The 22,841-nt window shown below is 41.3% G+C and overlaps 1 protein-coding gene across 3 annotated transcripts; it reads right to left on the bottom strand.

Annotated features, from left to right (window-relative positions):
• Positions 1–311: 311 nt before the first annotated feature.
• On the bottom strand, positions 312–22,441 carry LOC133488464 (forkhead box protein P1-B-like). Of its 3 annotated transcripts, XM_061796324.1 has the most exons (16): positions 22,287–22,441; positions 18,858–18,998; positions 12,183–12,323; positions 12,004–12,093; positions 6,600–6,711; positions 6,408–6,516; positions 6,178–6,285; positions 5,481–5,568; positions 2,786–2,863; positions 2,227–2,419; positions 1,938–2,014; positions 1,759–1,860; positions 1,566–1,693; positions 1,374–1,419; positions 1,106–1,269; positions 312–1,019 (listed from the first exon to the last, which is right to left on the bottom strand). In XM_061796324.1, the coding sequence occupies exons 2-16, from the start codon at positions 18,981–18,983 to the stop codon at positions 863–865; spliced, it is 1,719 nt and encodes a 572-aa protein (XP_061652308.1). In that variant the 5' UTR covers positions 18,984–18,998; positions 22,287–22,441; the 3' UTR covers positions 312–862. The 3 variants fall into 3 exon arrangements, with proteins under 3 accessions (XP_061652308.1, XP_061652318.1, XP_061652328.1); XM_061796334.1 differs by lacking the exons at positions 18,858–18,998; positions 22,287–22,441 and adding an exon at positions 15,236–15,411; XM_061796344.1 differs by lacking the exons at positions 18,858–18,998; positions 22,287–22,441 and adding an exon at positions 13,153–13,406.
• Positions 22,442–22,841: the final 400 nt, after the last annotated feature.

The following is a 22,841-nucleotide window of genomic DNA, read 5'->3' as shown; positions in this document are numbered from 1 at the left end:
AAAATTAAATACACATCACTTTGATGGGCTGCTACATGCAATTATGCCAATCATAAGCAACATGCTCAGATAGGCACCACCCAGGGATGTAAAAAAAACAAAGCGTGATCAACGGAGAAAAGGGGTACATCACAGACAGGCCAAAAGGTGCGAACCACCTGGTAAGGAAGGATTAGTGAAGTGAGGCTACATTCAAATCTTGCTTGCAGTTTTAATACTGCAAAATCCTCCGATAATGAGCTACAACACAATTGCACGAAGAGAGCACATTGTCCAAAAAATAAATAAATAAAATAAAAAACCAGCTCTGACACAGTTACCATGATGAATTTATTTTTCATAGAGTTGGTTTACAGTAAAAGGTAAGTCTATAGCATCTACTCTTACATGCTCAATTTGAGAAAATTCAGCAATGTTTGTGGTGGGGGTGAAAAATACCAACACGTATAAAGACAATTCTGTTTTTTTAATCACCTGATGAGATCTTTACATACAAATATATGCGATCACGTAGGCAGTGAACATATCAGGAATCATCTCTCTACAAATGCATATATAATATGACTAAAATAAAAAAACAACTAGTGTTTTTTTTTTCTTCGTGTAATTGTGAAGTGCTCCCTATCAGTGTTCCCTTTCCTTTGGCTTCTCTGCTCCTCATGCTTGTGTTTAAAAAATATCAACCATGAAAAGACAGTTTCACGTGACCTCACTTGACTGTACAGAATCAAAAACTAGATTAAAAGAACCAAAAATACTGATAAATAATAAAAGAACAACAAGAGTGTGTTTGGTTATGTAGATGAAACAGTTGCTTTTGGACTCTTTTGGAATATGAAGTCAGAGATCATGGACCTCGAGGTCAGAGAGAGGGCACGCGGTCCAAACGAAGCCTCTCCGGGCTGCCGTTGTCTTCATCGCGGCTCATCTCGGGGCTGTGGCCGTGCTCATCTGTGCTCGCGGGAGATTCGTAAGGGTAATTTTCACAGATTTCCTCATCCTCCTGCTCCTCTTTGATGCTGGTTGAGCAAAAAGCAGGAAGACAAAAAAAAAAGTGTGAAACACATTGAATCAATGCTTGTTCAATAATGCATGTGGAGCATACAAAGCTTGCGGAGGCGATTGCGTCGCACTGCTGTCGCTTTGGTAGCCAGACCCATTGGCGAGGGCACCGTTCATCTGTTCTTGGAGGATGTGGGGTAGGGAATGCAATGGGATGCTGCCCATCGCACCCGGGTTGAAGAAGGAGTTATAGTCTAGACATCCAACCTTCAAAAGAAAAAAAAAAAAAGATGTCACAATAAACATTTATAGTGTGAAAGGATCCCTTTTCTCTGTTCCACAGCAAACACGGTACAACCCATGCAGCCTACCTGGGACACAGACCCAGCTAAACTCTGTCTGTTTTTCAAGAGAGATCTGTAATTGCAAACAAAAAAGAAAAAGGCAAGTCAGGGCTCGGCGGGAAATGACTGCGAGTTGTAGACGGTAAAGCTCCCAAAAACATTCGGGTGGAACGTCGGGTCTGAGATGTTGTGGCGTCAACAAGGCATTAGCCAACTCACCCATTACCGGCAGCCTTCTGGGGCCTTCTTCTGTGGAACTCGATCTCGTCGACTGTCCACACGGCTCCCTTCACATTCTCCAGGCGTACAAAGCACTTATGGAGGCTCAGGTTGTGTCTGACAGCATTCTGGACAATTCCCGAAAATAATGTTACAATATGCACACAGGATTGACACAACATGACATCCATACCTTCCATGTGGCTGCGTTGCGTCGAAAATAGGCAAAGTTTCTTGTGAACCAGTTGTAGATTTCATTTAAAGTTAACTGATTGCGCGGTGACTCGTATATTGCCTGAAGGACATGAAGGAAATTTTCGAACATCAACAGAAAACATCCAGTTTTGCATTTGAATAAAGTGTAGCCATTACCTGTCGTATGAGAGATGCATATGTAAATGGCGGTCTAACTTCTGTGCTCAAGTAGAACTCCTTATTATCAACAATATCTGTCGAAAGACAACAAGCTTATGCTTAAATTTAAATCGAACATCCTTTCCAGAATCAATGTGGGTTCAAAATGCTCTTTTTTATGACTTTCTGCTGACACAACAGTGTTTTGTTTGCATGTCAGGTACCGAGAGGAGCTACACAAACTTTGCACTTTGTAGGTGCAGTAAAGCTTTCGAGTCCAGCCCATGAGTGGATGTTTGCCATTCACCTTGGCTGACGGAGCGGCTGTACCGTCTACGTACAGGCGTTCCGTTGAAGCCGCCATTCGGAGTGAGGACTGAGGGGGATTCAGAAAGTGGCGTCAAGGGTGTGGACGGCGCTGTGGCGCTCTGGGACAAGCTCATGTGGGGACCTTTGTGTGGCATTGCCTGGGAGAAGGACATGCTAGGCACAAGGTTCGCCTGCAGAGAAAAACAATGCGCAGGAACATGTATCATTACGGCTGGATTTACACTTTCGTACCCAATTCCAATTTGATGCCCATATCAGATTATTTTGACTGTCTATTTACATGTAGATTGTAAGTGACACATATCGGATATGTTTGCATTTACATTCAGAGACAACATTAAAACAGCCTGCATGTGCAGACGCCCAAATTGACCATACATAATGAATGTGAACATAAAACATGACATGCCATTATATGCCTGGGCTGCCCCCCACCCACCCTCCAATTTACACTGCCATGACACATATCCAAATTGTGCCCCTTGCGAGCAAAAACAATTTGAATTGTGTCAAAGTGTTAATTGACAGAAACTTACGGGCTGAGCTGCAGCTTTGGGCTCTGACGACTTCAGATGAGCCATCATTGCTTGAAGTCGCTCTTTGTCTTTCTTTAGCTATGTATAAAGCACATGGAAATAGCGAGGTGTTAAGTTCACTGTGACTATGACAGAAACTCCCAGGATTATTTCCACACGAAGGCGAGAGCTTGTCAAAAGATGCCACTTCTGGTTCCAGGCATGTTGTGAAAACAGCATGGCACCGTTGCTGGCAGCCAGGTCATATAAAGTCTAGCTAACTCTGGAATGTTGACTTTCTTTGATTAAAATAAAAAAAATAAAAAAGTACAGTCCCCTCCAAAAATATTGGAACGGCAAGGTAAATTCCTTTGTTTCTGTTGTATACTACAGGCATTTGGGTTTCAGATCAAAAGATGAATATTAGACTTTACGCCGATCTGATCGGTATCGGACGATAATTAGCATTTTATGCTGATCGGCTTTCATGTCATAATTCGCCAATCAGATCAATGACGTCATCTATCGGCTCGGCACATGAATCCAAAAACTAGTTTATTTTTAACCTTGTCACGTGTCTTGTGGCGCAGTACTGTAACTATCTGACGGCGAATAAAGTTTTTTTCAATCTTGTCGGTTAAAAATATGTCATCGGTGTGGGACTATTTTGCGGTGTCTCAGACAAACAACACGCAAGTTATTTGCAGTCTGTGCACAACTGAAGTACGCCGTGGGGAACGTCATCTAAATGCATCAACACAAATTTGATCGGGCACCTGAAGAATGTACATGAGGAGCATGCCATGCCGCGTTCAAGCAACGCAGCGTGAAAAACAAAAAAAGGAAAAGCCAAACGGACGCAAACTCTGGACAATACCCATCCATATAGCCGGGACAGTGAGAAAGTTAGAGTGAGCATGTCATTAACAGCATTTATTAAAGTAATTTAATTGCAATAAAGTAATTTAATTACAGTAAGTTCGCACCCATTATTTCTGTCATGTTGTAATGTTGATCTAACCTAAATTTATGTCAGTGGCCAATCCTTGAATGCCCCCTGGAGGTCATTGAAGTTTTAACTTTTGTCTAAAATGATAGAGAATAATTTGAGCTGGGATGGGCTCCAGCACGCCAGCAACCCTTGTGAGGATAAGCTGTACAGAAAATGGATGGATGGATGGACACAGTACTCAGTATACAGTACACAAGTATATACAATAAATGAACAAGTCATGAAAATGGACACATTGCGCCATCTTGTGATCGGATCGATGATCAGTTATTGTTTTGTTAAACTCGCTGATCTGCCGCAAAAATCCTGATCGTGTAAAGCCTAATCAATATGAGACAAAAGTTCAGAATTCCAGCTTTTATTTCATGGTATTTACATCTAGATCTGTTAATCAACTCATGACAGAGCACCTTTTGTTTGAGGCTACCCACTTTTCAAGTGAGCAAAGTATTGGAACATGTCACTGATGGGTGTTTCTCGTTGCTCAGGTGTTGCCTTATAGAATGATTGCTTAAACAATAGATAGTGCTTGTTTTTGGCATTGGGTTTCACCTGTGAAAATTGCATTTGCGGTTAATCAAACATGAAGACCAGAGAGCTGTCTATGGGAGAAAAGCAAACCATTTTGAAGCTGAGAGAAGAGGGAAAATCGATCAGTTATTGCACAAACATTGGGAATAGCCAATACAACAATTTGAAATGTCCTGTAAAAGAAAGAAACTACTGATGTACTGAGAAATATACAGGCCATACCACAAGATGCAAACCACTCATCAGCAAAAAGAATCGGAAGGCCAGATTGGATTTTGCAAAGTAGTACAGAGATTAGTCACAAAAGTTTTGGAACAACGTTTTATGGACTGATGAGACCAAGATTAACCGCTACCATAGTGATGGAAAGGCCAAAGTATGGCGAAAGAAAGGATCTGCTAATAATCCAAAACACACAAGCCTGTGAAGCATGGTGGAGGTAACGTCATGGCTTGGGCTTGCATGGCTGCTTCTGGAACGGGCTCACTAGTCTTTATTGATGTAACTCATGATTGGAGCAGCAGAATGAATTCTGAAGTCTACCATTTTGTATGGCTATTTACAGAAAAATGCATCCAAACTAATCAGGAGAAACGTCATCATGCAACAAGACAATGACCCAAAACACACCACCAACACAACAAAGGAATTCATCAGGGCAAAAATGTGGAAGGTCTTAGACTGGCCAAGTCAATCACCGGACCTTAACCAAATGGAGCATGTATTTTACCTCCTGAAGAGGAGAATGAAGGGAGAAATCCCCAGAAACAAACAAGAAAAAGGCTGCAGAGTAAAGGCCTGGAAAGCATTTCAAATGATGAATGCAACAGTCTGGTGAAGTCAATGGGTCGCAGGGTTGATGCAGTTATTGCAAGCAAGGGTTATGCCACCAAATATTAAATGTTATTCACTTTAAGTTAATTTAATCATGTCTGTGCCAATACTTCTGCTCACTTGAAAAGTGCATAGTTTAAAACAAAAGGTGCTCTGTCCTGAATTGTTGAACACATCTACATGTAAATACCCTGAAATAAAAGCTGTAATTCTGAACTTTTGTCTCATATTTATCTTTTGATCTGAAACCCAAATGTCTTCATTTTACGACAAAAACAAAGGAATTGACCTAGCCGTTCCAACACTTTTGGAAGGGACTATAAATTCGTCAAAACAAACCTGTAATTCCAGCTGCTGAACCACTTGCATCTGCACGCGACACTGTGCAGTGCTCTTGTCATCAAGTGTGTGTTCACTGTTCAAATGCCTGTAGAAAAACACATTTGAGAGCATAATTAAGAGTAGCAAACATCATGGCTGGAAATTAACTTGTTAAATGTGACAGAAATATATGAATATTTTTTTATTTAAAAACCTGTTTTTAATGTGTCTTGAGTTTTCATCAACAGACAAGGTGTGTTTTATGTTTGTGAAAAGTGACTTTCTGATAAAAAGTATTTTCAAAACTGGAAAGGAATTTTAGGGAGCTTTTTAGTCCTTTTTAGGCCATCACAGTGTATAAACTTATACATCTATGCTTTTCTTATGGTTAGTATGACATTCAGAAGTAATTCTCCAATAAATCCTATGGTAGAATTTCTCTTTTTCTCAATTTGCCAATATTGTTTTCATGCATTTCCCCGAAATGAATCTCCAGGCCTCTGATTGGCTCAGTGGCCTAAGAGGCATGGGTTGCAGTGCTATCTGTTGATAACATGAGCGAGATTTTTTTATTCTAGAAAAATAAAAGTAAAAATACCAGTTGTGAAAGTGTACAGTATGTCAACACTACAAGAACAAGTGGATAAAAAATAAAAAAAATAATAAAATCTTATACCATGTTTTAAAGAAAACTCTTCAAAATGAGAAATCTCACTTGAGAAATGCCTGAAAGTCTCCAAAGACGGTCTCACAGCCAGGCCATTTGCACATGCCGTTCCCATAGAGAGGATGGCTACTTGGTGCGTTTTCATCCAGCGAGCCGCTGAAACAAATCAGAACGTACGAGCAGCGTCAGTGATTCATCTCTGGATGTGTAACTAAAGAAAGTAAGGGCCCACAGCAGAACAGGATATGTAGAAGGGTTCAGTTTGCACAGGAAATCACCTTTCCTTCCTCTTCAGGAAAGCAGGATGGCCGTTCGACGGAGACTGCTGATTGGACGACTCTTTGGAGTCCCCGCCAGTGGATAACACGCCGCTGCCATTCTCACAGCCTGAAATAATGCAACACCGTGTTAGTCTGTCTGTCTGCTTGACCTTCACCTGGTGGCGATCCTTCACAAGATTGGTCACGTACCGGCTGGGGTGGTGGGGAACACCGAGAGCAGGCCTTGCCTCTGCAGGTTGAGCAGATGCTGCTGCTGTACCTGAAGAAGCTGCTGCTGAATGGCGATCTGCTGTGCTGTAAGCTAAGACACAAAAAGGGCTCATTAACATTAACTAAAGGTTTGCGAGCGGAAAAACAGGCACAAACTCGATTGCGCATGCAAACAGATGTGGAAGCTGATCTACTAACCGGCACACCCAAGACTGCGTCTGCCAAACGGTAAAATAGCCGCACAGTTCATTTTGCGCGTTTCACAAAATACTGGGAGGAGTAGATGCAAATAGATTAATTGAGCACACCCAAAGTGATTTATCAAAACTGACATTAATAGCGATGGTTGATTTTACGTCTTTTAATACTGCATCTGGGCGGCACGGTGGGCGACTGGTTAGAGCGTCTGCCTCACAGTTCTGAGGTCTGGGGTTCAATCCCCGGCCCCGCCTGTGTGGAGTTTGCATGTTCTCCCTGTGCCTGAGTAGGTTTTCTCCGGGCACTCTGGTTTCCTCCCACATTCCAAAAATGTGCATGGTAGGTTAATTGAAAACTCTAAATTGCCCGTAGGTGTGAATGTGAGTGCGAATGGTTGTTTGTTCATATGTGCCCTACGATTGGCTGGCAACCAGTTAAGGGTGTACCCCGCCTCCTGCTCGGAGATAGCTGGGATAGGCTCCAGCACGCCCGCAACCCTAGTGAGGAGAAGCGGCTCAGAAAATGGATGGATTGATGAATACTGCATCTGAAAGGCAGGTGAAAACTGGTGTCGCTGTGCGCAATGATGACAGGCGTAGGCAAAATAAGAGGTGAAAGGGAGAACAGTTCTTTTGCACTTATGTAAAGATTTTTGAAATCCCCGAAACAAATTATCCATCCATCCATTATCTGAGCCGCTTCTCCTCACTAGGGTCGCGGGCGTGCTGGAGCCTATCCCAGCTGTCATCGGGCAGGAGACGGGGTACACCCTGAACTGGTTGCCAGCCAATCGCAGGGCACATAGAAACAAACAACCATTCGCACTCACAGTCATGCCTACGGGCAATTTTAGAGTCTCCAATTAATGCATGTTTTTGGGATGTGGGAGGAAACCGGAGTGCCCGGAGAAAACCCACGCAGGCACGGGGAGAACATGCAAACTCCACACAGGCGGGGCCAGGGATAGAACCCGGGTCCTCAGAACTGTGAGGCTGACGCTCTAACCAGTCGGCCACCGTGCCGCCTCCGAAACAAATTATCAAGACATATTGTCTATTCAGTAATGCTATTTGGAGCCTCTGAATGATCTATGGGCTGACTTGGAGCCAGTCACAAGGAGGAGTCATAACAACTGACCAATGACAAGACTCTTTTCAATTCTGCATTTCCTTGAGTCTAGGTCTTTTCAGTGCACTGAAACAACTGGCCTTTCCCAGAGCAGTTTTTCTTTTAGGTTTAAACACAATGTTACACAGGATGGGCAGATACATCTAATTACCACTTAAACAAATCATGGCTTTCATGAGGTTGGTGGCTTCTCCATAATTATTGGAAAGAGGGATTTCTTTTCTGTAACTCATTGATGTTTGTTTGCCTCTTTTACTAAAACTTCCAGCATCATCACTTCAAAACTCCCCCAAAAGTGTAAAAACTTCATTCAAATAGTCTGGTCTCCACCACATGTTGCCAATTGTTATTCTTAGGCCAGCCCATTTGCCTTCAATTCAAAAACACAGGTAAATGGTGTTGCAACGTCGCAGATAATGCTTGGCCTTTGTAAATCAGGCGCAACACGCCCACCAACAGCTATTAGAACACTGGTGTCGTGGGGCCGTAATTTTATGTGGCCCACCAAAGCAAATCAAGTGTACTTCATGTTTCTTTCTGTAATCTGTACCTAAATTGCAAATTGTCTTAACATTTAATAGTGTTGAGATATTGCCAGCATGCTTGTTGTGACTGTGAGTGCGAATGGTTGTTTGTTTGTATGTGCCCTGCGATTGGCTGGCAACCAGTTCAGGGTGTACCCCGCCTCCTGCCCGATGACAGCTGGGATAGGCTCCAGCACGCCCGCGACCCTAGTGAGGACAAGCGGCTCAGAAAATGGATGGATGGATATATATGATGAGGCAATTATACATTTATATGATTTCAGTTATAACGGCCCTTGGAGGGAAACCATAACAACAATGTGACCTGCAACAACAACAAAAATGTGTTAGCGTGACCACACCCATTATTTGGGAACTTCGTAGGCCCAAGACGGCAGACCATCAGTTACTGGTTGACAAGCGGTGATGGAATTTATGGGAACAGATTATTGACTTGCCATGTGAATGATGTTACAAGATAATGGGGATGTTTTAGCGACAAACATTATTTCATTGTGGGTTCACAGCACTCCAGAGGTTCAACTAATGTGGTCAGAAATATTCCATTAAATGTCTGCATACAAAGACAAGCACATTTAGAAAGAAACTAAACATTTCCTGCATCCACACCACCCCCACCCGCTCTCAGACAAGTGTCTCTTGGAGGTATGACATTCCGGTAAGTGCATGTTGACGTCACAGGTGGCAGATGCATTTTTTAGAAGGAGCCACGGGTCACCCAAATCAATTGAAAAATGCAACTGGAAACACATTATGGAACTTTTTTCTTCTGTCATTTATTAAACACACCAATTTCTTTGTGTGTTCTTTTAAAAATGTTACATTTCAATACTGTATCACGCGAGAGTGCACACAAGTACAAGGTACTGTAAGCAGCAGCATGCATGTGTAAATGCAAACTACTGAAGTGGAAATACTGGCACTGATTTAAAAAAATCCATCAATCCATTTTCTACAGAGCTTGTCCTCATTTGAGTCAAGGGTAAGCTAGAGACTATCTCAGCTGACTTTGGGTGAGAGGCGGGGACTAGACAGACTGGACGCCAGCGAAACACAGGGCACATATAGACAAGCAACCATTCACACTGAGGGACAATTTAGAGCCTAACATTGTTTTTGGAATGTAGAAGGAACCTGGAGTACCCAGAAAACGTGTAAGCTCCACAGAGCAAGGTCGCATGTGAGATTCAAACCCGGGACTATGACCACTACCTTACTGTGCTGCCGGAGTTAAAAATTATGTTTAAATATTGTTATCAATTAAAAAAGACAATACAATTCAGATTTGTCACTGTTGCAGCTTCACCTTCCTAACATTTACCTTCTAAAAAGGCACTCATGTTACAGTACTGTACAAGATTTGAATGTTTTTGAATTGAGAATTTTAGATTGCAGATTTATTGTACAAAAGTTACAGTATATATTTCTGAAAGATTATTGTTTTTTTGTTTTTTTTTTTTAAAGATACCTTCCAAATGTTTTTCCCCCAAATGAAAATCCATTCATTTTCTGTATTTAATTAACGACTCGAATCATCTTTATTGGCCAAATACTTTAAAAACACACAAGGAATTTGTTGTTGGTAATTGGTGTCACTCAACTACTACAGTTTAAAAAAATAAAATAAATAAAAATAAATTAAAAAACTACACACATTATACAAATGGACAAAATAAAAAAATAAATAAAATACAATTTTGCAATGGTTAAGTAACACTGATCAAAAGGTGCAAAACTATGGCAGTGTCTATATAAGAGGGACAAATGTGGTAGTTTTGATAGACCATATTCTTATTTAAGCTCAGCAAAGTCTACAGTGCCGTGAAAAAGTATTGTCCCCCTTCTCAAATTCTTAGATTTTTGCATAGTTTCCCCACTTTAATGTTTAAGATCATTAAACAAATGTAAATATCAGACAAATATAACTCAAGTGAACTTAAAATGCTGTTTTTAAATGGTGATGTCACGTATGAAGGAAAAAAAACAACCTCTTCAAAGTTACCTGGCTCTGTGTAAAAAAAAAAAGTAATGGCCCCCAAAACCTAATAAATGGTCGGGCCATCCTCAGCTAAACTGAAACTGAAATCAAGCATTCCTATAACTGGCTATGAGTCCTTCACATCTCTGTGGGGATATTTTGGCCCAGTCTTCTTTGCAGAATTGTTTGAATTCAGCAAAAATTGAGCATGAACGGACGGCCCTTTTAAGGTCGTGCCAATGCATTTCAATCAGATTCAAGTCTGGACTTTGACTAGGTCACTCCAAAACCTTCATTTTGGTTTTTTTAACCCATTCAAAAGTTAACTTGCTGGTGTGTTTTGGATCGCTATCCTGCTGCAACACCTAGCTGTGCTTTAGCTTGAGGTCACGAACTGATGGCTGAACATTCTCCTTCAGGATTTTCTGTTAAAGAGCAGAATTCTTGGTTCCAATCAATCACAGCAAGTTGTCCAGGTCCTGAAGGAGCCCAAGACCATCACACTACTACCAACAAGTTTGACTCTTGGTATGTTGTTCTTTTTCTGAAATGCTGTGCTACATTTACGCCAGATGTAATGAGACACACACCTTCCAAAAAGCTTAATTTTCATCTCGTCAGTCCATATAATATTCTCCCAAAAGTCTTGGGAATCATTCAGATGTTTTTTTTTTTTTTTTTTGCAAAAGTAAGATGAGCCTTTATGTTCTTTTTCGTCAGCAGTGGTTTTTGGCTTGGAGCGCTGCCATGGATGCCATTTTTGTCCAGTCTCTCCCTTATTGTTGTGTCATGAACAGTGACCTTAACTGAGGCAAGAGAAGCCTGTAGTTCTTTAGAATTTGTCCTGAGTTCCTTTGTGGCCTTCTGGATGAGTCATTGCTGTTTTCTTGGGGTAATCTTTGTAGGCCGGCCTCACCTGGAAAGGTTCACCACTGACAGATAGATGTCAATTACTTTATTTCTCAACTGTTTTGGTATTTCTTTGGATCGTGTCATTCTGTTGCAGCTTTTTTAGATCTGTTGTCCGACTTAATTTTCTCAGGACAGATTCTGTTTAGGTGACTTCTTCATTTAACAGGTCTGGGGGTAATCAGTGAAAATAAACAAAAAAAAATGTGATTAGGTACAATTCATTCATGATTTAACAATGGGGTAATGATTTTTTATTATTATTATTTTTTTTTTACATACAGGGCCAGCTAACTTTGAATAGTTTTTTCCCCTTAGTAAATGAAATCACTATTTAAAAACAGCATTTTAAGTTAACTTGGGTTATATTTGTCTGATATTTACATTTGTTTGATGATCTTAAAACATTAAAGTAGGGAAACTATGCAAAAACATAAAATTTGAGAAAATATTTTTTCACGGCACTGTAAGTGAGCTGAACAAGGTTGACGTGGTGACTTAAGAATGCACACAATTCTGATTATTGGTTCCTCCCATCATGTATGCTTGTCACATTAGACATCTGTCTGTCCATTTACAGACATACTTCAGTGTGGATGTAATGGGTGAAAACATGAAAGCTTACCTCCTGGCTAACGATCCCAGCATTCTTCTGTTGGAGCAGCTGCATATTTAGCTGCTCTTGCTGGTTCTTGAAGACCTCTTGAATTTGTTGCTGCAGACATGTTGATAAAACAAGAGTTAGACCAAACAGAAAGTTCACACCCAGTAAAGACAGAAGAGCGCCCCCCCCAGACACAGTACCTGGTGCAGCATGAGGGCCTTCTGCTGCTGGAAGAGAGCTTGGATCTGCTGAGGGCTGAGGACTTGCTGCTGCGCCGCCTGCTGCTGTAGCTGCTGCGGAGCCTCGGCCGGTGGGGTCATCATGGATGATGAAGTTGGAACCTGTGACAACCACAACATTAAGTTAGCTTTCATATGAGTCAACAGGGGCATGGTGGGCGACTGGTTAGAGCGTCTGCGTCACAGTTCTGAGGACCGGGGTTCAATCCCCGGCCCCGCCTGTGTGGAGTTTGCATGTTCTCCCCGTGCCCATGTGGGTTTTCTCTGGGCACTCCGGTTTCCTCCCACATCCCAAAAACATGCATGGTAGGTTATTTGAAGTCTCTAAATTACCCGTAGGTGTGAATGTGAGTGCGAATGGTTGTTTGTTTGTGTGTGCCCTGCGATTGGCTGGCAACCAGTTCAGGGTGTACCCCGCCTCTTGCCCGATGATAGCTGGGATAGGCTCCAGCACTCTCGCGACCCTTGTGAGGATAAGCGGCTCAGAAAATGGATGGATGGGTGAGTCAACAGCCAGCACAGTGGTCACTGGTTAGTACATCTGCCTCACAGTTCTGAGGACTGGGGTTCAAATCCCAGCCCTGCCTGTGTGGAATTTGCATGTTCTCCCCATGCCTGTATGGGTTTTCTCCGGGTACTCCGGTTTCCTCGCACATCCAAAAACATGCATGGTAGGTTAATTGAAGACTCTAAATTGCCCGTAGGTGTGAATGTGAGTGCAAATGGTTGTTTGTTTGTATGTGCCTTGCGATTGGCTGGCAACCAGTTCAGGGTGTACTGAACTCCTGGCCTCCTGCCCGATTATAGCTGGGATAGGCTCCAGCATACCCGCGACCCTAGTGAGGATAAGAGGTATGGAAAATGGATGGATGGATGAATCAACTGTCCTCGACACACTGTCCATTTATGACAGATTTTTCTGCTTATTTACCGGCTGTGTACTGTGTCAGGTGCCGATGCAGGATGGCTGGATTGATGGTGACCCGTGAATTTGCACTCTTTGGATGTAGTATCATAGGCCTCTCAGAGTGTGAAGTTTTAACAGAGATTCACTGTCCATACACTTTTGTGTTGAAAGAAAGTGTCACCGACATCACCAAACATCTAATTATCTTCATGCAGGAAGCTGCAACGGCTGTATGAATGGGTACTTCGAACAAGGCAAAGTCCCACTTTGACAAGTTCTGTCTGAAAGAGAGAGGCGAATAAATCCCAGCTTTCCTGTTACACAGTTTACCGGAAATGCAGTGTGAAAGCACCAAATGAGATTTCTCTGCAGAAGCAATGACACAATGGGCCTGATTTAAGGTCCAAAGGTTTGCACATGCACCATGGGCGCAAACTTGTGCAAGCTCATGCAAACTGATCTGGGGGTTGATCTACTAACCGGGCACACCCAGAATTGCATCTGCCAAATGGGCAATATCGCAGCACAGATCTATTTGCGTGTTCTGGGAAGAGTATATGCAAATGAAGGAATTTAGCACAGGCAAATGTGATTTACCAAAGCCTGAGACAAATTGTGATGGCAGATTTTGCGTCGTTAAACAATATGCAGGTGTAAACTGGCACTCACTGTGGTGCCAGCACAGTGCAGGCAAAGTGAGAGGCGGCGGAGAGAACGTTTCTGCTCGTGTAAACATTTTTGAAATGCCAGAAACAAAAATCATTACAACATATTGTCTATTCAGCAATGCAATTCTGGACCTTCTGAAAACCACTGGCGCTATCTATAGCTCTTTTAAATACAGTGGTCATTATAGCTTTTACAGTTGCCAACTGCGCACGCAATCTGTCAGTCTGAGTGAACATGCAATTTTGTGTCCGCTATTTGTGATCTTAGTAAAATCTTAGTACATCACGCGGAACACCCCCATCAACAGCGCATGCAATTTGTTAAGAGTGAACACACAATTTAGTGCCCACAATATGGGATCTCAGTAAATCAGGCCCACTATATGCAGCGAATATCACAGAACGTGGGACTTTTACAGAGGAAATGGAAGTTTTCTGCTGGCCAGTGGGTGTTTTCGTGAACTCTTAAACAGACTCACATACAAAGCAAAACGGGTGTGGTGTCACTCAGAGTGCTGAAAACACTGACAGAGAGAAAAACAAGATGAAACAGTTGAGTAAACATATTACGAATGCACTTGATAAGAATGTCCTTGTTGGTTGGGTGGTGAGGAGTAGCACGTGTCTGAACATGCTTTACAAACATAGAAAAGGAACAACAAATAAAATATGCTAGGCAATATATTATTAAAGTCAGAAGAACTATGAGGTAAATTTGCTTTAAAATAGAGCTTCAAAAAGACATAACAGGCTGTCGTGGCTACCAAAAATTGCATACTTTAGTGGTGCAGCCCAGACACCTCAAATATTAGCACAAGTGTCAGTGTGTACACATGTTGCTGTACACTAAAATAATCAAAGAAAATGTAACTTCAATGCATGATGACGAGTTTTGTTAGTGTTTTGCATGTGTGTTCCTTAGTTCCTTCTAACAATGTCTTTCTCAGATAACATACAGTCATTTCTTGGCTCTGTGTTTGTGGGCACAAATGTAAATTGTATTAGTTAAACGGACTGTGTTTAAGCAGAGCGGCCATACCATTATGTGCCATTTAAGCGCAAACCTGTATCTACCTGTATGCCATGGATGTCTGTCAATAGATTGTTTTGACATTTTAGGACTGTTCCTATTTTCTAACATCTTCTCTCACTCTCGGTAATTATGTACTGCTATACCCCATACCTCTAGGATGGATGCCAGTTGTTGTGTAATATCACTGCAGCAGATAATTCATTTTTAAAGAATCATATTGTTTTCAAAGTTGCAGACCACATAAAATGATGTTATGGGCTGGACTGACGTGTAGGCCAACAGTCTGACACACATGTATGAGTGCTACGGACCTCATGACACACGTACATACAAGTAATGCCATACAATAAAACACACTTTACAGCATAAAGTACCGTTTGCGGTAGATTATCATATTCCAACTCACCGTCTAGTGCAGAAAGCTCCCTGAACCCGATTCAGCTCAAAATTAACCAAACAACAACAGATGGCTCAAGGGAATTAGAGCGCCATCAAAACAACAACAACAACAACCACTGCCACAGCAACAACATCCTCTACTGAGCAGGCAGCAATTTACCAACCCCCACCCCACTCCCCGTCGAGCCTCACTGCTCTGGCAATGTTTGCAGTAAACATAAACAAAGTCATCAAAATTGCACAGAGACTAAATAATGAATAAAAAGCAGCCAGAGCCTGTTTACGAAAACAGAATGCAGGATTCATATTTTAATTAAGGTCTGAACCACAAACAAACATCTCTCTCTGAGGCAGAGTCTGTTTAGAGTCGGGTAAACAAACTGATGGAGAATTTCACAGAGGCTGTGGGCTAACAATAACAGGCGACGGCCTCCTCATTTGGCCTTTCTTATGAGATTCAATGCAGCCGAGGTGGCCACAAAAGCCATGAAAAAAAAGGTCTATCCCACAGACAGACAGAGCTGGTTGGCCCCTCTGTTTTTCTGTGGACACCATCAACACAACAACAGCCTTTGCCTAATCCCTGTTACCATGGCAGCCAGCAAGTCCAAACATCTTGTGTTGTTGTTATTGTTGAGAATCATACCAGTGAGCAGCCAAGTGTAAACACAGATCCGTTCCTGCAAGACTGGTCTTGTGAACTCTGAGATGACTGACAGCAAAACAAAACAAAAAAATAAAAGCACTAAAACCTAAAACGTATTCTGCAAAGTACAAGAATTTGCAAAAACACCCACAATATTTTATTACAAAACCACAGACATGTGACCTTCCTTAGCAGACACCCAACTGGGCACAAAAATTAAAGGTTAATTGAAAACAGAATTGCAATTAAACAGGGGAAAACTGGTCATCTCCATTCCAAAGTCCAAAAATGCAGCCAAAAATGAATAAATACAGTACAGCAAAACAATTTGCTGTCTGAGACAAAAAATAAAAAAAAGAAGAGCAACAAGAAAATAGAAATCCCTTCACCAGCAGGAGTTGAGCTCTCCCACCCTTTCCAAATTCCAGCAACCCTCTCTCTGTGCTACCTTTCAACAAAAATATAAAACGCAGTGAGGGTATAACTATTCCTTCACTTACATAAAAAAAAAAAAAACTCACAAAATGGTGTCTTGTGGTATAGTAAAAGTATAGTGTATTTATGTAGAGTATCTATCTATCTATCTATCTATCTGATAGACCATCATTTATATTGTTCACTATACACTTAGACTGTGTCGGGAAATACTTCTGGACACGGGGCAATAATGTCATACATACAGTACTATGCACAATCAATATCATGCATATTCACATATATATTATATACTGTTTATCACCGGAAGAAATTATTTTGTCAATTATTAGTAAAATTGCATTTATGACTATGGCTGCAGAGCTGCGAACCTATAGAAATTCAATTCCAGAACAATTTGTCTGAAATTCTATATTTTATAAACCATGTCAAGAAAATTACTGCGGGACAGTTACTGCAGTATATTATGCAATAGGATAAAAATAATTCTGCATACTGTTCAATTGCGCAACATAATCATTACTCTATAATTGTAATCGTTAATCAATTATGGCTTCAACATTTTTTATTTTAATGTACCGTATTTTCACGACCATAAGGCGCACTTAAAAGTCTTAAATTTTCTCCAAAATGGACGGGGCGCCTTATAATGCGGCGTGCCTTATGTATGCACAGAGTTCCAAAATCTGTAAATGTTGTTGTGTGACTTTGATGGGTGCTCCGCTTGACTGACTGGGAGCATTTCCTGCCGACACGCTGCTTATATAGAGGAAAGGCGGACGTGACTGAGGACAGCATGCGGACGTTAAATGGGCAAGGGTGCACGTTAACGAGACGCTAAAGGCACGCTATATAGTGCTGGTATGTGCATTGTGAAAAACAACATCGGTTTAGCTAAAGACCCCCGAAAATGGCACCTACGAAGAGACTCGCTTATGAAGCACAGTTTAAACTGAAAGCTATCAGTAACGCGGAGGAACATGGGAATCGAGCAGCCACGAGAGAATTCAAGATCAACGAATCCATGGTTCGCAAGTGGAGGAAGCAGGAAAACGCCGACATCATTGCTGAACAGCCCCCCGGCAACGAGACTGACTCCGACAATGATGAGAGGGAACCCGGCATGTTTGATGGAGAACTTGCTCAGCTGTTCATTTCGGATACAGTAGATCAGGACTTTGATGGATTTGTGGATGAGGATTGATAAAAAAAAAATGTGTGTACATTGTTATATACTTCAATAAAGTACAAGCGAACTCAGTTTTGCTCCCGCTGCCTTTTTAAAAACAAACATACGCTAGCATGCATGCTAGCGTATGTTTTGGCGTGCATGCATGCTACCGTATGTTTTAAGCTAGCGTATGTTTTACCATGCCTGCGCCCAATAATATGGTGCACCTTATGTATGTGTTAAATACAGAAATAGGCCCCGTAACTGAGACTGCGCCTTTTAATACGGTGCACCTTATGGTCGCGAAAATACAGTATTTCTTAGGGTTTAGCTTGGTTTTAGGTGTTCACCATTTAACCCGTAGGTGGCAGCAATGCACTTAAACATGCCCAGTCTACTGGAAATCAAGAAGAAGAAGAGGAGGAAGCGGAAAAGGAAGAAGAGGATGAGGAAAAAGAAGGAAGAGGAAGAACAAGACAAAGAAGACACGAAGCAGAAACGTGATGTCATAGAATGTATACAAAGCTGTGATTTGTAAATAAAGCAAATTAAAAAAGAAATACAAGAGCGATACTTGAGAACACCACACTGTGCAAACACAACTGTCGCTCCAACAGCGACGGCCAGCCCACTGTCAAACTATTTGCGCTATTGCCCACGCAATGATGCCAGCTAGTAGCTGCTAATGCTAATGTAAACAAAACCCTGTGAATACTTTCTCTTACGTGATCGACAAAACTACTATCTTGTTATCTTCCCACCCCGTTCACAGAGCGAACACAAAAACACAAACGCTTCAAATGCCACCACAATCGCTACAGGGTCCGCAGCATTGTTTTGTTTATGTTACGCTGTGGTTAGTTGTGGCTCTCTTTAACAGTATACATGCGTCGCACTCAATAACGTGCATCATCTTCAGGTGCTTTTACACGGATATGCATGTCTTCGTTATAACATCTTTTATACAGACTAATAAATACAGACTACGGTTGTTTCCAAATGATAGATGTGCCCTTTTTTGGGATTATTTATGGCTCGCTAATTGCTAGCATCTTCTCCACTATGTTGGCGGAAGTCTCACGGAGTAGCGAAAAGTACAGAAAATAAAATCGATGATCCCTTTTTTCCAAATCGAGCATTAAAAAAAATATCGATCCTAGTGAGGAGAAGCGGTGCGTAAAATGGATGGATGGATCAACCGAATCGAGCTTCTTGATATATGGCCCAGCACTACTTTAGCTTATGCAACACATTTGTTAAACAAAAGCGCTCCCAAAATGTTCGCAGAGCTCCAATACTGAGGTAATTGTTACCAAAATGGGCCTCTGAACAATCAATGTTTGTGTATAAAAGGTAAACCAACAGGGATAAACTGACCCTGGGTGACTCTGGGGGAGGAGTATGGCCGCTCCTCAGTCGACTGTCATTCTCAGCATTTTTCCCGTTCTGTGTCTTAACAGCTGGAATGGCGTGGCTAGTTGGTTCTGACCCAGACTCGTGCATCTGGACTTCACTGACCTGAGAAACAAACATGGTGTAAATGAAAACAGCTGGATAAAAATCTATTTTAACAGAATACAGAAAACACAAATCTCAATGGTGAGGTTATTCAAAAGTCAAATTAAGGAGCAGGATAAATGAATTCCATCTACCGTTTTATACCCACACCGGGAACATCTTGGTGAAATTTAGTGGTTCGGACCTGCATTTTCCTACTGTCACTAAGTTTGGAACACTTTTTAAAAAGTTAAGAACAATAAAGGAAATGCATTGTTAAAAAAATTGCCTTTGAAAAGAAAATATTCATAGCATATTTTAAAAACATAACACACGCTCACAGTACATCAGAGCATCTTAAAAAGAAATTGAGGATGAACATCACAACTAAATGTACAATGAACATAATAAAATATCAAAACTACACAAAATACGACCAAAAAAATTTCATTTGAATCTTGGTACTGATTTTCTTCTTTTTAGGAAAGTCCCTTATCAAAAGTAATAACTATTTTCACGCATACCTGTCAAAATAAAATTACATTTTCCAAATAAAAGGCAAGTCCAAACTGGGATGCATCGTGTATTTTAAATATTTCAATGGATAGGAAGTCCTCAGTTTACGACGGAGTTCTGCTCCTACGACAGCGCTGTAACCCGAATTTGTACGTCAGTCAGAATACGCTGTAGAATATCACTATTCTACACAGGAGTAAAGTCATAACGCTTGATAAATATAGAAAAAAAATTGTTGAAAAACTGCAAGTACAGCACTAACTGAGCGTGCCTGCCTGTGCCGGCCGACCAGATGTTCTTACCCCACTGCGCAAACTAGTTCATTGCGGGCCATTCATAACTTTGAAACATTGTAGTCGGTACCATCATAAACCTCTCCACGACCCATCCATTATGGGTTGGTGACCCACCAGTTGAGAATCACTGAAAAATGTCCCAAGTGGCTAAGCCAAAAAGAGACAAATAACGATAACCGAAGTTCACAACGATAACCTGTTCTACAGAGTTTGGGGTTCACAGTAAATAGTATTTGCCAACAGATGGGTGCCTTCTTTAAGACTCACTAGCTTTATTTTGCACCATCCAACATTTCATGCGTGGTTCTAAATTGGTTCCTCGTGGCAGCGAGACTGTATATTTACTAGATAGAACCACTGAAAATCCTTCCACCTCAGACTCTTTTCCTCATGTAAAATATAGTGTCACTTGGACTTTCAGACTACATTAGCACCACACCCCAGCAGAGCATTGAAGAATTCTAGAGCAAGCAAGCGGTGCAAAAGAGGCACCTGAAGAGGCATCAAGGTTAAAAAGGATGTTATATTGTAGGAGTTAAACGGCACTCACAGATGGTGTTAGCATAAGATGAGACTGAGAGAAGATTGTTTTTCATTTCAGAAATAAAAGTTTGCTTGGAGATTTGTCCAAACTTAATTTCCTTAACAGCATTTACTCCATTACACGTTTGAAACTTAAAAGGGACAATTCCATTTCATAATAGCCGAAAGAAGTATTGCTTGATTTTAAGGGCACACACACACATACATACAGCAGGGTAACAACTGTGTTGTTCTGCGCTACTCTCCAAGAGGATCACAAGAACTTCAATCGGAAAAAAAAACAAAACATTGATTCACTGTTATTCAAAATCACCAATGTTATTAACAATCAACCAGTTTTGATTGTTAAAAAGACACACACACACACACACAAACTAAAGTACAAGTTGTAAAGAGTCTCCTCTGAAACTGGGAGAGGAACTTTGCTTGGTCTATTTGTTGAATAACTGAGTGCTGCCATGGCTACTGTAAACATAGGGGCCCTGGGTCTGTGTTTATGTGCAAACATATCTTCCTTCTGGAACAATTTACCATTAACCAGGTGGTGCGATAAACGGCCGTGTCAGGTAGTACAATGCACAAGAAGGCTTTTATGTGTACAGCTTGGGAGCGCTTGAGTCGAAAGCTAAGCAGCATAAACAAAAGTAAAAAAAAGTAGGTAAACAGATAATGTGAGCAGATGGAAAAGCTCAGATGAAACAGGCCGTGTTGCCTCAAGGATAATGTCATTATTTTCAAGGTTCGCAAATTTATAAATCAAAAACGGAATGCAAGCATTTTTTTAGGTTCACAATTGAATCAACACCAAATTACTTCGTTTTTGGGGACTCATGTACATGATAAATTTACTCAATTTACTCAATCACTTAAGAGACAATAAGAAAAGAGCACTTCCTACATGAGACATGTCAGAGCAGTATTATGAAATGAATGAAATGGATATTGCAAAGATGGTAAAAAAAAAGTGAAGTGATTCTGCAAATGAAAGGCAATGAAAACCATATCCGGCATTTGCAGGCAAGGTTTCCATTCTGTTTACTCGTGAATTCAGGATCAGGGTTACGACAGAAGACAAAGAGCGGGGTTTCCTGTTGTCATGTCTGAAGACCAGAGTCAACTTTGTCTCTCTTTATCTCTCAAGGATAATCATTTAATGATTGTGCATTAAAGGAAAAAAAGAAAATATCTACTGTACTACGATCAACTCAATAGATGGGAAATAAACACATTGGACTGCGGAATAACAGTTTTACGGAAAGACTCACGATTAATGTGTGACGTTTGGTGGTGGTACAATTGTCTGACCAAGGTTAGAATATTTCTTCAATGTATTGTAATGCATTGCAACGTGTCCGCATCGTTCCAATTCATCAGTCTTGTTGTTTGTTAGTCAATGCTGAACTACAGTGTCGTTCCAAAATGTGTCTGACAGAAGAATCCTGGCAGCACATTTAGGAAGCTGGGCTTACTTGACTTTGACAACGGCTCATTTCACTCACTGTTCGACATTCAAAGACTACCAATCTGAATAAGCCTGAGCAGATGTCATAGAGCTGTTGCTTCCTATTAATAGCTGTGCGATACGTTCGGCACAAAATGAATGGACCCGACATCCGCCGAGAGCAGCCATTGCAGTATGAGGTTTCTATCTAGTGAGGACCCTAACATTGAGCTAGTGGTAACATGGGGAATGAGGAACTGCGAGTTAGCATGTTCGAGATGCGGATGAGCTCGTGGTAATTTATACGCTATATTTTCTCTCCCCGACATAATTCATACGGACATGTTTTCAAACCGCGAGAGTAACAGCGATGTAAAACAAAAGCTAGCCGCTAACCGAAAGGACTCATCTCTCTCCTCGTTTTGCCAACGGTGATATGGCAACACATATGACGTTTGTATCATCAACTGTACAAGGGTTTGTCTGCGTGCGACTCCGTTAACTTTTACTCACCAGCTTGTGTACGCGTAGACTCGGTTGGACTCGGTGCGGTGTCGGTAGAAGGAACCTCGGAGTGGTTTCGTTGGCGGCGGCTAGCCACAAGTTGCTAACAGAGGGCGTGGCTTCGCTAAAAGTAAACAATGGTGACGTCACGTCCACATGCGGGACGGTCGAGACCCTCAGATCGCCATGGAGAAAAATAAATAAATAAAAGATTTCACGGCTCATTTCACTCCGTTTTAGGATTTGCCCACATTTTGGGATTAATTTGTTTCGTTGTGAATGGAGATTATTTAGACAAACTACTTTGCAAAAATCAAGCAACGAACACGTTCTGAGTTGTAAACAATGATGTCTTTGAGTTAAGCTAAAAGATTGGCATAACTGTATATTATAAAATTATTTCTTATCTCTCATGTTTGACTTTTTCAAACATCACACATATACACGACATACCACTTACACAATATGACGTCCAATACCAAATATTCTGCCTTTACCAATATGAAAAGCTTCAGTTTTGCTTGAACCTAAGAGATATTAATTTCTGTTCATTAGTTTTTAGCG

Source organism: Phyllopteryx taeniolatus, chromosome 1 (genome assembly GCF_024500385.1).
Source record: "Phyllopteryx taeniolatus isolate TA_2022b chromosome 1, UOR_Ptae_1.2, whole genome shotgun sequence".
Taxonomy (NCBI): domain Eukaryota; kingdom Metazoa; phylum Chordata; class Actinopteri; order Syngnathiformes; family Syngnathidae; genus Phyllopteryx; species Phyllopteryx taeniolatus.
Note: the sequence above shows the minus strand (reverse complement) of the source record. Positions and strands in the feature narration are given on the sequence as shown.

What these genes read in the sequence shown, in the direction of transcription:
- LOC133488464 (XM_061796324.1), bottom strand. Translation starts at nt 18,983, where the DNA reads ATGCACGAGTCTGGGTCAGAACCAACTAGCCACGCCATTCCAGCTGTT. An exon ending in CTCCCCCAGAGTCACCCAGG is followed by an intron (nt 12,324 to 18,857) that starts GTCAGTTTATCC and finishes TGGTTGTCACAG; the next exon opens with GTTCCAACTTCATCATCCAT. An exon ending in AGGCCCTCATGCTGCACCAG is followed by an intron (nt 12,094 to 12,182) that starts GTACTGTGTCTG and finishes ACATGTCTGCAG; the next exon opens with CAACAAATTCAAGAGGTCTT.